Source organism: Malus sylvestris, chromosome 16 (assembly GCF_916048215.2).
Source record: "Malus sylvestris chromosome 16, drMalSylv7.2, whole genome shotgun sequence".
Lineage (NCBI taxonomy): Eukaryota > Viridiplantae > Streptophyta > Magnoliopsida > Rosales > Rosaceae > Malus > Malus sylvestris.
The window spans coordinates 16,036,890-16,050,712 of NC_062275.1; the positions used below are offsets into that span (position 1 = coordinate 16,036,890).

Sequence of the window (13,823 nt, forward strand, 5' to 3'; positions counted from 1 at the left end):
GGCAGAAGAGGCTTGATTGCCTGCCTATAAAACAACAGCTGTTTGAAAGGTTAAACTATTTGAGAATCCACAAACTAATACTCACAACACGCATCAATATAACCTCATTTTAAACATGAAAATGATCACAGCTTAAATTGTTTTTATTTCATCAACTAACTGTTCATCTAATATAAAAAATATATATATATATAAAAATCGCAATTTTTGGTGTCTCCTTATGAATTTACAAGTTGACCAAACTAATTAAGATATGCAAAAAGAAGAAACAAAAGCAAAGATGAGCCCTGAGTCACAGGTAGGGCAACGTATCAGAATCACATGTTCTGATTGGCCGAACCCTTATCACCTTATCCAAACCCAAATCCTCACCACCCACATCAAATCCCTGCAAACTCCCATTCAAAATCTCCATTACCCCATAACCCCCGAAAAAATTATACTACCGCACAACACAACACAAACCACCCACAACTATACCACTCTCTCTCTAGTCCCTCATGGCCATGGCAACACAAGCCAGCCTCTTCACCCCAACCCCCTCAGTCCCAAAGACCACCGCCGACCGTACAACCGCCCCATGGAAGCAATCAGTCTCCTCCTCCTTCATGCCCCCCAAGCCACTCAAGCTTTCCACCACAAGAACAATGAGGATTAATGCCTCCGCTGAAGAGAAAACCGTGACCACCACGAAAGAGGAGGCTCCGGTAGGATTCACCCCACCCGAGCTGGACCCAACAACTCCCTCGCCGATCTTTGGCGGCAGCACCGGCGGGCTGTTGAGGAAAGCGCAGGAGGAAGAGTTTTACGTGATCACATGGGAGTCACCAAAGGAGCAGATTTTTGAGATGCCGACCGGCGGAGCAGCCATCATGAGGGAGGGTCCTAACTTGTTGAAACTGGCTAGGAAAGAGCAGTGCTTGGCTCTTGGGACAAGGCTGAGGTCAAAGTACAAGATCAAGTACCAGTTTTACAGGGTTTTCCCTAACGGGGAGGTCCAATACTTGCACCCCAAGGATGGTGTGTACCCTGAGAAGGTGAACCCTGGGCGCCAAGGGGTTGGCCAGAACTTTAGGTCGATTGGGAAGAATGTCAACCCAATTGAGGTCAAGTTCACCGGCAAGCAAGTCTATGACATATGATCATGATATTGATTTGTGTAATTTGCAATGTATTTAAGATCATGATGATGACTATGTGAGTATAATTTGTGCTTCTTGTAATTTGATTTCATTAAAATGCAACTTCAGTGACATGATTTGGGTCAATATGTTTTCTATTTTAATTTATATATGTTATATATTTCCATAGATTATTATACTGTCACTACTACAAAATGGACTTATTGTGTCACTAGGTGATGTCGCTTTAATATAATATAGTGGTGGACAAGACATTTGCGACACCGACTGAACATGACGTCGGATTTACTGTTGCTTGTAAGCGTCATAAACTGTCTATGTCGCTTTTAACCGACATAAAGTATTGGTGTCGCTTCTAGCCGACACTAATTATTGTTTTTAAATATTTTAAAGCCTGCATCAGCTTTGAGCGACATAGATTTTATTTTTCTAATATTTTGAAACCCGGTGTCAGTTGTAAGCGACAGATTGATGGTCTTTATATACTATCCCCCATGTTTTCTTCTTCCTCTCTTGCATCTTTGTTAAGGATGAGTTTATGAGGTGACACGCAACTAGGCCTGGCAAACAGGTTGTGTTTATCGTTTTCGTGTAACACTTGTTATCTTAAAGGGTCGTGTTGTGTCTCAACCATTATCTTAATGGGTCCTTAAGGGTTCGTTTGGTACGCAGACGAGACGGGACGGGACGGGACGGAACGAAGGTGTAATTTTTGAAAAAGACATGGGGTATATTTGTCTTAAAATGGTAAAACATTGTGTTCCACATACGTGGAACAAACCCGTTCCAGGGGGGAGGTGGAACGCAAAAACACCCAAAATCTGTCCCGTGGAACAGCCCGTTCCACCCATTTTTAGCGCACCAAACGCGGGACGGAACGCTTCGTCCCGTTCCGTCCCGTCCCGTCCCGCGTACCAAACGCACCCTAAGAGGCGACCCGTTATGATCCGTTAAGAAATTATTTTTTTTTTCTTAAATTTGCACATACCACACATTGCCACATAAATATTACTTCAAAACATTAAAACACATTTGTCATTTAAGTGCTACATCTACACTCGAAAATAAGAGTCTAATAAACAAACATCCATACACTACTACTCTATTACTAAATGTTAAATGTGCAAGGATATGCAAAATAAAAGAGTTTTTGTTTTCAAGGTTGTGAAGCCTTTCTCAAAAGTTTAAACCTTGCCAATGGAACTCAAAGCTTGCATGTTATTCCTTTTACAAAATCCTCAATTTTCATCGATCATTGTGGTATCCACTTTTATAAATATTTTAAATTGACGATCAAATTAGTTCATTGTATTCATATAGGATCAAGGAGTGTAGCTGTAAAAAAATAATCAAAATCGGAGTTAAAATAACCGTTAAATCGTGATTTTTTATTTATAACCGTCGAAAAGTTTTGTCTCATTACTTGATCTCTGAATGTTTGTTTTTTGCTATTGTTGGTGTATGCGATCTCAAAGCATATATAAACAAGTTTGACGGTTAGATCATTGAAATTAGTTTTGTAGGATGTGTATCCCATCAAAACGATAGATTCACTAACACTTAGAGTTTATTTATACTTTCATTAAGTATAACATAAGATTTTGTAGTATCCACTAGTGCAAATATTTTAAATTGAAGATTGAATTCATTCATTGTATTCATATAGGGTCAAGGAGTGTAGCTGTAAAAAAATCATCAAAATCGGAGTTAAAATAACTGTTAAATCGTGATTTTTCGTTTATTCAACGATCCAACCGTCAAACTTGTTTATATTTTTCATTTATTTGACTGTTATAAACGAAAAATAACGATTTAACGGTTATTTTAACTCCAATTTTGATGATTTTTTTACACCTACACTCCTTGACCCTATATGAATACAATGAATGAATTCAATCTTCAATTTAAAATATTTACACTAGTAATCTTATGTTATACTTAATGAAAGTATAAATAAACTCTATGTGTTAGTGAATCTATCGTTTTGATGGGATACGCATTCTATGAAACTAATTTTAACGATCCAACCGTCAAACTTATTTTTATATGCTTCGAGATCGCATACGCCAAAAATCGCAAAAAAAAAACATTCAAAGATCAAGTAACAGGACAAAACTTGTCGACAGTTATAAAACAAAAAATCACTATTTAACGGTTATTTTAACTCCGATTTTGATTATTTTTTGTAGCTACACTTCTTGACCCTATGTGAATACAATGAATGAATTCAATCTTCAATTTAAAATATTTACACTAATGGATGCCACAAAATCATATGTTATACTTAATGAAAGTATAAATAAACTCTTAAGTGTTAGTGAATCTATCATTTTGATGGGTTACACAGTATACGAAATTAATTTCAACAATCCAACCATCAAACTTGTTTGAATATGCTTCGAGATCAGATACTTGACAATGAAAATATCCTAACAACGTGGAAGAGACTCATTTTCATGAATCATTGTCGTTGCCTACTAAGTTAGTTAATTATGCCAATACCGACAACGACCTAACAGATGATGACTTGGAATAAATATATTAATTATTTTATATATTTTAAGTATTAATTAGACTATGTTTCAATTTGTATGTGATGATATTTTAAAATAAAATTATATTTATGTTTTTTATTACGTATTTTATTCAAGTTAAATTTTATTTATTAAAATCTTAAAATGTTATATGAGATAACACAAAATAAAAAAAAATAATAAAAAAAAAAAAAAAAATTGGTTATCTTTTTTCTTTGGGTTAAATATTAGGCGGGAAATGGAGGCTGGAAATTTCCCAAACATTAGTCGGGAAATGGATGGAACTCTTGAAATATTAGGCAGGAAATTTCCTGCTTGTTTTGCACAGGAAATTTGGGTTAAACTTAGTGTCAGTTTGAACTGACGTTATAATCTTTTAATTCGACGTAAGTTTTATTAAACCGACGCTATGTGAACTTCAAAAAGTGTGTCAAAAGTTAGTGTCAGTTAAAACCGACACCAACATTAATTTAATTACGCTGTATTTTCAATAAAGGGTGTCAGAAAGTTGACTGGTTCATTTAACTCGACATGAATATCAGTAAAGTGTGTCAAGTTGGCGTCGGTTAAAATCGACGCCATGTACATTTAATTCGACACCAGTGGCTTTTAATTCAACGTCAGTCAATCCATGTCAGTTTAAAACGACGCCAACTAAGTACCCATATTTAAACCCCTCTCTTTCCCATTTCATCCATGCTTTCATTTCTCCCCCAATTTCAGTCTTTCTTCTTCTCCTTCCCCATTTCATCTGTGCGTCCCTTTCTTCATCCTTTTCAGTTTTTCCTCTTCTCCTTCCCGATTTGCTATGGATCACCATTTTGAAGATCAACATTCTGAGGAACTCCAATTCGAAGAGGAAAAGCTCGAAGGTGGTTCATTTTTAAATTATTATGATTATTAATTTTAGTTTCTATTTTGTATTTTAGCTAGTTTTATGCTTAAATTGAAAATTTATTTTTGTTTCTTGGTTTTTAATTGTTTTTTCTGTATTTATAACTCAATGGAGACACGGACCCTCATTTCTGAATTGGAAAGAACAAGCTTGTTCATTTGATTCGTCTGGAAAATGCATTAGTGATAATTCTAGTGCATTTTCGAAACATGTAGCGGCAGAGGTTAGAGATTACATAAATATTCTGATGGTGGCATACTGGAATAAAGAAAAAATTAAGGTAAACGTTTCATGATTTATTTTATTATACCTTGAAATTTGTCTAATAAATTCTTTTATTTTTCAAGAGATTACCGAAATAAAATAAGTATAATCAACAGTTGAAAATATGAACCACACAACCGGTTCAAAATCTTTTGCAAGAGTTCGGGAAGAATTTGTATAGGTTTGTACATTTTTAGGAATTGTAGTTAATTTTAAATTTAATATATAGTTGGTAGAAATTTAATATGAAGTTTGCTTAAAATTGTTTGTTTTTTCATTGACATATGGTGGGATTTATTTTATATAATTTTTTAAAATTATTATTAACGAAAAACGGAAAAAAGATTTTTTATTATTTTCAATTTATTTGGTGTCGCTTATGGGTGACAGCATAATAATTATTTTATGTATCTATATGTTATTCAATGTCGGTTAATGACACACCCCGTCCCGAAGGAGGGCATGCTGGCCGTCACGTGAGAATGACGTAACCATTTACACAGTTCGGAAGCTTTAAAAATACAATTACTAAGATGAAACACCCGAGGGTGAGTCCTACTTTTGTGAATTCTGTCAGAACATCGTTGGATTCCTCGTGGCCACCAAAGCTCTGCTATCTAGAACCTGGAGGGGCGCAAAACAAAATTGAGTGGGGTCAGTAAAACAAAGTTTTTCGAAAACTTTTCATTTAAAACATTTCTAACCCCTCGCTGTAAAATCTGTATACTTTCCCAGAAAATAGCATAATAGCATATTACTTTTCATAAATCTCAAATCATCAATTTTTCTCAAAAACCAGAAAGTATGCCATGTAATAATTTCAAAAACAGAATGAATGATGCATAAATGTAACAGGTGAAATAATAAATTAACCGGAGACCCTGCAGCTGGTCCTGTACTGTTAATTCTATAGCTCACTATCCAATCCAACCGGAGTCACCTCGGTGACCTGTACAACACTACACTGCATATAAGTCGGAACTACCTGAAGTAGTCTGTACGACATGAATGGTGTAATAATACGCTCTAGTGCTTCTCTCATCAATAATCTGTGCACATAATCTAAGATCACCTATCAGTCGGAACCCTCTCATGGTCTGTACGACATGTCGGAACCCTCTCATGGTCTGTACGACATGCACCTACTTGGATCCAAGGTGAGCGTACGGTGCGAGGTGAATAATGTAAGCACTAACACCATGATTGCAGGTTATGAGCTATCAATATAATATACATCATCAATGATTCACATGAATAATATAAAACTCACCTGATACTTACCTGTGCGTCCACAGCACCAATTCACATATATATATATATATGCATCAATTATCAATTCATATAACTCATATCATTCATATCATTCATATTATGCATGCATGGCATTTTAGAAACATACTTTCATTAAAACTCAATTTCTGGGAAAATTCATAGTATATAGGTATAAATAGAAGGTACTGCCCACTCACCTGGAGTTCGCCCAACAACTCCCTAGCACAACACATCAAGGCATCAAGATGATCGGCGCCTAGAACAATAATCAAATCCAACCTCAGAAATCATATCGATAGAATATATAACTTATATAAAACACGTCACTACGCAGTTCGATCCGGAAGATCTGCAACTCACATTTCAAATCCATAACTTCCAGAGGTCCACAATATACCTCTAGGACAACATCCTAAAATTTCATTACCATCCAACGGTCGGATCTCCATCAATTTCCGAAACCAAGTGACGGTTAACATTATATTTTATGAACTTACAACTCCAATTCCGGAAGATCCGTAAATTGGATTCCCAGTCCGTAAGTTCCTATAATCCTCAAATATTACGTATTACAACGTACCAAAGTTTGGTGACGATCCAACGGTCGGATCGTCAATTCACATTTTCACCTAACCACGAATCGTAACGAACTTAGGTTCAATTATTCAATTTACGTCCATCAATTATCAAAACTGAACCTAGAACCTTAAACACATGCCAAGAATGATATTGGCGGGCCATTGGCCACGCGCCGCCGCACAGGCTGCCGCGGGTGGCAGTTGGCCGCCCCGGTTTGCCGGAAAATCGAACTATTTCCAAAAATTCACAAAAAATACAGAATTGAAGATCTCAATGAGTAAAGTAAACTTTATACCTGAGGCCAAGGCCAATTTGGCCTGGAAAGGCTCCAATTCCATCAAAACCGTGCGGACCCTAGAAATGGGTAATCTTCAATTCGACTTCAATTCAACTTCGCCGCTCCAACCAACGATTGGGTATTGTTCTAGGCCTCAAGGGAAGTGTATGAGTAGTGTCAATTGGAAGAAATTGCTTCAGAATTGGCAGATTCCACCGTGGGTGCCCTCGGGCTCGACATGAACTTTTGTCGTGAAATCACGACCAATGACCATCAAACTCAGGTGGAAATGGAAGCTGGGATGATGCCATGATGATACCAAGTGAAAATTGGGTAAAAATCGCCTGAAAAATGGCCAAATTTGGCCGGAAATCCCTCTGGGTTGTGCGGGTCCGCGGGAGGAACGAGTTAACCCGGCTGGGTTCCCTCATTTTCTTCTTCTCTCATTTCCCTCCTGTTCTCTTCCCTGATTCGTCACTCAACTTTCTCTCTCCCCCCCCCCCCCATTCGGCCTCATCTTCTTGTTTCCAGATTAGGCAGCCTTGCCCAATCCCGTTTCTGTCTCTGTTTTCCTTCCTCCCCGACAGCTTCTTCTTTTTCTTCACATACACACACACACAAAATCCTTCTTTCTCTCATCCCAACCATCCATTTAATTCTTCATTAAATCTGGGCCGTCCATTTTCATAAAAGAAAATTCTAGATTTTACTAAAATTATAATTCCTTAAAATCCCAAATTTCAAACGTTAATAACTTTTTCGGTATAACTCCAAATCACGAACCGTCAGCGCCCACATGACCGTAGTGACGAATACTACGAGGATATGTCAAGAAAACGAATCTTAGATGGCACGACACAACGATTAACCTCGAATAATGTGCGTGCCTCAAAGGACATTTTTGTAAAATCCTTTATTAAAACTTTAAAAACTCTTAAAATTAGGGACGGGCTGTCACAATCTACCCACCTTAAAAAAAATTTCGTCCTCGAAATTTACACAATCTTTACAATCCATCAATATCCATAGGACAACCTGAAACACATCTCACTCATTCGATCTTTTGTCTCCCAAGTAGTTTCTTCTGCTGAATGATTCCTCCATAAAACTTTCACTAACTTCACTGTTTTATTCCTTAGATCTTGTCCTTCCAATCCAAGATAATCATTGGTTCCTCATCATAAATCAAATCCAGATTAACTTCCAAAGATTAAAGAGGAATCATATGTGAAGGATCTGAATCATAATATCGAAGCATGGAAACCTGGAACACATTATGCACTTTCGACAACTCTGGAGGCAACTCAAGCCTGTAAGCAACTTCACTGACTCTCTCGATGGTCACATATGGTCTGATGTACCTAGGACTTAACTTACCTTTCTTCTCGAACCGAACCCCACCTTTCCAAGGTTAAAGCTTCAGAAATACTCAATCACCTACATTATACACTCGATCAGTGGCATGTCTATCGGTAAAGCTTTTCTATCAACCATGGCCCACTTTCAGGTTAGACTTAATTACTTGAATATTCCGAGTAGTCTCCTCCACTAACTCAGGGCCTTGAATACCATCCGTCCACAATTCTAACAATTTCGAAACACAAGACACAGCTTTCCACGGCCTTATGGCGTTGCTCTAGGGAACAAACTGAAAGGACCAACATACCCAAGAAGTTCAATAGATCCGTAAGCCCAAATCTCTTTTCCATAAGACAGATAAATAACTGTTGCACTTCTGGAAAGGTTACTGCTTTTTCATTGAAGAATATTGCGCTGATTTAGTAAGCCAATCAATAATCACCTCAATTTCATCATAACCATCTCATGAACGAGGAAACTTGCACACATAATCTATATTAATATTTTCTCATTTCCGCTTTAACCTGCTGACGGATGATACGCCTACTTACATACTCCACCATTTCTCTTTTCATACTCGGTCAATAGTAAAATGTTCGAATGATATGATACATTTTAATACCTTCAGGATGCCTTGTATAAGTTGAACAGTACGCAAATTCCAAAATTGCTTCCTTTAATTCCATAACATTAGGTATAAACACCTTGTTCTCTTGCATAAGCTTGTCATCTGATTCTCTAACTCTGAGGTCTTTCTTTTTCCCGTTATTCCTTGCTTTAAATAAATTCTTGAATTTCTTCGTCAAACGCTTGAGTCTCGAGTACAACCTACCAAATAGGCCTAACTTGAAAATTAGCAAGTACATTTTCTTTTCGATCTTCCATTCCCAACTTTACTCCAGTAAATCTCAAATCCACAAGAAGATGAACATGGCAATCGTACCAAGCATTAATTCTCACTGGGGTCTTCCTACTAAAAGCATTGGCCACAACATTTGCACGATCATCCTGGTCGTACAATCATAATCACTAAGCAACTCAATCCACCTTCATTGCCTAAGATTAAGATACCTCTGAATAAACAGATATTGGATACTCTTTTGATTCGTAAAAATCTTGCACTTTTCTTCCCATAAAGACAATGTCTCCAAATCTTCAAAGCAAAGATGATAGCTGCTAATTCCAAATCATAATTAGGGTAATTCATCTCATGAAGTTTCAATTGCCGTGAAACATAGGTAATCACCATACCATGCTGCATCAACGCGCATTCAAGAACATCCAACGTAGCATCACTATAAACCTCATAATTACCGCTATAACCTGGAAGCGTTAAAACAGGCGTGTGAGTGAGATAATACTTCAACTGCTGAAACCTTGCTCACAATTTCATCCACTCAAACTTAACCTCTTTTCTAGTCGATCCTGTCAATGGCAAAGCAATGATTGAAAAATCCTTTACAAACGTCTATAGTAGCCTGCTAGACCAAGAAAACTCAGTACCTCAGTGACGGTTCGAGGTTGTTCCCAATTCTCCCCAGTTGTCACTCATTGAGGATCTACTTGAATACCTTGTGCAGATATCACAAGTCCCAAAAATATCACTTGATTCGTCCAAAATTGACATTTGTCAAACTTTGCATACTACCAATGTTCCCTCAAACATTGCAACACCAACTCAAGCTGACTAGCATGCTTTACTTTCAGTTAAGAGTATACCAGACCTCAACTCTTTCCTTGAAAACACATAGGCACCTCTAAGCTGATCAAACTATCATCAGTGCACGGCAATGGATAACGGTTCTTACTCGTTACCCGATTCAATTACCTAATATCCATACATATTCTTAAGGTCCCGTCTTTCTTCCTTATAAACAAAGCTGGGGTTTTCCAAAGTAACGTACTAGGTTGACTGAAACCTTTATCAACCAATTCTTGTGACTGAATTTTCAATTCCTTTAACTCTGTAGGAACCAATCTATAGCATAAAGTCTGTACTTGGAGACAATTCAATAGTGAACACCACTTCTCTGTCTGATGGCAATCCATGTAAATCATTCCGGAAAAACATTAGGAAAATGTCTACCACTCGTACGCCATCCAAAATACTAGGAGTACGATCCTGCAACACCACATGAGCTAGGTATCCTTGGCAACCTTTTGATAACAATCTCTTTGCTCTCACAACAGAAATAACGGTACGCCTCACTCTACTTTGCTCACTCACAAAAGTAACCTCGAATAATCCAAGACAATGGGAAGTAACTGATTTCCCGTAGCAATCCATATTGACACGATTATAATGCAACCAATTTGTGCCTAAAATCACCTCAAAATCCATAATGTCTAACGGGATAAGATTCGCTGGCATAACTACTTCTTCCACCATCACTGGACACCCTGAATAATCATAACTGACATAGAATGACCTACCTGTTTACTTGCTTAAGGAATCCAACAAATAAGTTATGGATATTACGGTGTGTAGCCCGCAATAACGATAACTCACTGTCGTCTCGATAAGTAAGCAACAATTCTTAAGGGTGCAATATTATCATTTTGCTCTTCATTAGAAATACATATACACTCCTCGATCGTGCTCATTCACTACTTTCTTGGGCAACATCGACAATAACATCAAATTTCCGCATCACAATCAATTAAAACTCTAGCAAAGTAACCAAGAATGTTTAACGTGCCCATGATCAAGCCCGAAAGATTATGAGTATCTTGTAGCTCTATGTCCCATTTGTCCACATGTAAAGCATCATCTGCTTTCTCGTCTACACTCTCCAAAGTGTATGCTATTGCACTTACGGCACAAAGGTACATTCCCTCTACCAGAGTCACCTCGCCTCTGTAATCTAAGATCTCCAGTAAATCTACCACCCTGCATCTGACCAATGATACTAAAAATCTCTGCTGGCAGAACTAGAATTAACTCAAATTCTTTTAAAGCTCTAAGTCTTGCGAGGTTCTTGAGACACATGACCTTTACCTTGGTCATCTTTCCTTTGATTTTCATTCTTTTCCTCGTCTCAAATTGTAAACTCTTGTTTCTTACCGTCCATATATGCCAGAGGAATAAACCTTTTCTTAAACAACTCTTTAAACAATTCTCCTTCAGCTGTTCCCTCCGGTGACATCGTATAAGACTCCTATCTCCACCAGGATGCAATTTCAATACTCAGAAACCAGGTAGTCATCTCGACCTACCTTTCAAAAGAAAGATTCCTTTAACTTTCAGAATCTGAAACGCCTTTTCCAAATGATTAAGCCATCGATCTGCTCCCTCCAGTCTTTCATTTCCATAAGGTGATTCAAATTCAACTTATACACAGTCTCAAAAGGAATCCTTTGGGTAATAGACTGAATCACATTAGTAGTTCCCATAACTAAGTTAAATCAGGGAAGCTAAGCTCATCGGAACAAAGTGGCTATCCACGAGGCGATAAAGTTCTGACAGAAGACACTAGGGAATTCTCAAGATGTCCAGGACTGCAACCTAGGCTCTGATACCAACTGACACACCCCGTCCCGAAGGAGGGCATGCTGGCCGTCACGTGAGAGTGACGTAACCATTTACACAGTTCGGAAGCTTTAAAAATACAATTACTAAGATGAAACACCCGAGGGTGAGTCCTACTTTTGTGAATTCTGTCAGAACACCGTTGGATTCCTCGTGGCCACCAAAGCTCTGCTATCTAGAACCTGGAGGGGCGCAAAACAAAATTGAGTGGGGTCAGTAAAACAAAGTTTTTCGAAAACTTTTCATTTAAAACATTTCTAACCCCTCGCTGTAAAATCTGTATACTTTCCCAGAAAATAGCATAATAGCATATTACTTTTCATAAATCTCAAATCATCAATTTTTCTCAAAAACCAGAAAGTATGCCATGTAATAATTTCAAAAACAGAATGAATGATGCATCAATGTAACAGGTGAAATAATAAATTAACCGGAGACCCTGCAGCTGGTCCTGTACTGTTAATTCTATAGCTCACTATCCAATCCAACCGTAGTCACCTCGGTGACCTGTACGGCACTACACTGCATATAAGTCGGAACTACCTGAAGTAGTCTGTACGACATGAATGGTGTAATAATACGCTCTAGTGCTTCTCTCATCAATAATCTGTGCACATAATCTAAGGTCACCTATCAGTCGGAACCCTCTCATGGTCTGTACGACATGTCGGAACCCTCTCATGGTCTGTACGACATGCACCTACTTGGATCCAAGGTGAGCGTGCGGTGCGAGGTGAATAATGTAAGCACTAACACCGTGATTGCAGGTTATGAGCTATCAATATAATATACATCATCAATGATTCACATGAATAATATAAAACTCACCTGATACTTACCTGTGCGTCCACAGCACCAATTCACATATATATATATATATATATATATGCATCAATTATCAATTCATATAACTCATATCATTCATATCATTCATATTATGCATGCATGGCATTTTAGAAACATACTTTCATTAAAACTCAATTTCTGGGAAAATTCATAGTATATAGGTATAAATAGAAGGTACTGCCCACTCACCTGGAGTTCGCCCAACAACTCCCTAGCACAACACATTAAGGCGTCATGACGATCGGCGCCTAGAACAATAATCAAATCCAACCTCAGAAATCATATCGATAGAATATATAACTTATATAAAACACGTCACTACGCAGTTCGATCCGGAAGATCTGCAACTCACATTTCAAATCCATAACTTCCAGAGGTCCACAATATACCTCTAGGACAACATCCTAAAATTTCATTACCATCCAACGGTCGGATCTCCGTCAATTTCCAAAACCAAGTGACGGTTAACATTCTATTTTATGAACTTACAACTCCAATTCCGGAAGATCCGTAAATTGGATTCCCAGTCTGTAAATTCCTATAATCCTCAAATATTACGTATTACAACGTATCAAAGTTTGGTGACGATTCAACGGTCAGATCGTCAATTCACATTTTCACCTAACCACGAATCGTAACGAACTTAGGTTCAATTATTCAATTTACGTCCATCAATTATCAAAACTGAACCTAGAACCTTAAACACATGCCAAAAATTCTCAAAAAATACAGAATTGAAGATCTCAATGAGTAGAGTAAACTTTATACCTGAGGCCAAGGCCAATTTGGCCTGGAAAGGCTCCAATTCCATCAAAACCATGCAGACCCTAGAAATGGGTGATCTTCAATTCGACTTCAATTCAACTCCGCCGCTCCAACCAACGATTGGGCATTGTTCTAGGCCTCAAGGGAAGTGTATGAGTAGTGTCAATTGAAAGAAATTGCTTCAGAATTGGCGGATTCCACCGTGGGTGCCCTCGGGCTCGACATGAACTTTTGTCGTGAAATCACGACCAATGACCATCAAACTCAGGTGGAAATGGAAGCTGGGATGGTGCTATGATGATACCAAGTGAAAACTGGGTAAAAATCACCTGAAAAATGGCCAAATTTGGCCGGAAATCCC

General features: G+C 37.9%; 1 protein-coding gene and 1 long non-coding RNA gene across 2 annotated transcripts; one reads left to right on the plus strand and one right to left on the minus strand.

The window, feature by feature from the left end:
* The first annotated feature begins 403 nt into the window (after nucleotides 1–403).
* LOC126607013 (photosystem I reaction center subunit II, chloroplastic-like) lies at nucleotides 404–1,268 on the plus strand. Its single transcript, XM_050274429.1, has one exon. The coding sequence runs from the start codon at nucleotides 501–503 to the stop codon at nucleotides 1,140–1,142; it is 642 nt and encodes a 213-aa protein (XP_050130386.1). The 5' UTR covers nucleotides 404–500; the 3' UTR covers nucleotides 1,143–1,268.
* Nucleotides 1,269–11,832: 10,564 nt separating this feature from the next.
* Nucleotides 11,833–13,493, minus strand: LOC126608733 (uncharacterized). Its single transcript, XR_007617950.1, has 3 exons — nucleotides 13,466–13,493; nucleotides 12,887–12,945; nucleotides 11,833–12,033 (listed from the first exon to the last, which is right to left on the minus strand). It is a non-coding gene; the product is annotated as an uncharacterized LOC126608733 (long non-coding RNA).
* Between the last annotated feature and the right edge of the window lie 330 nt (nucleotides 13,494–13,823).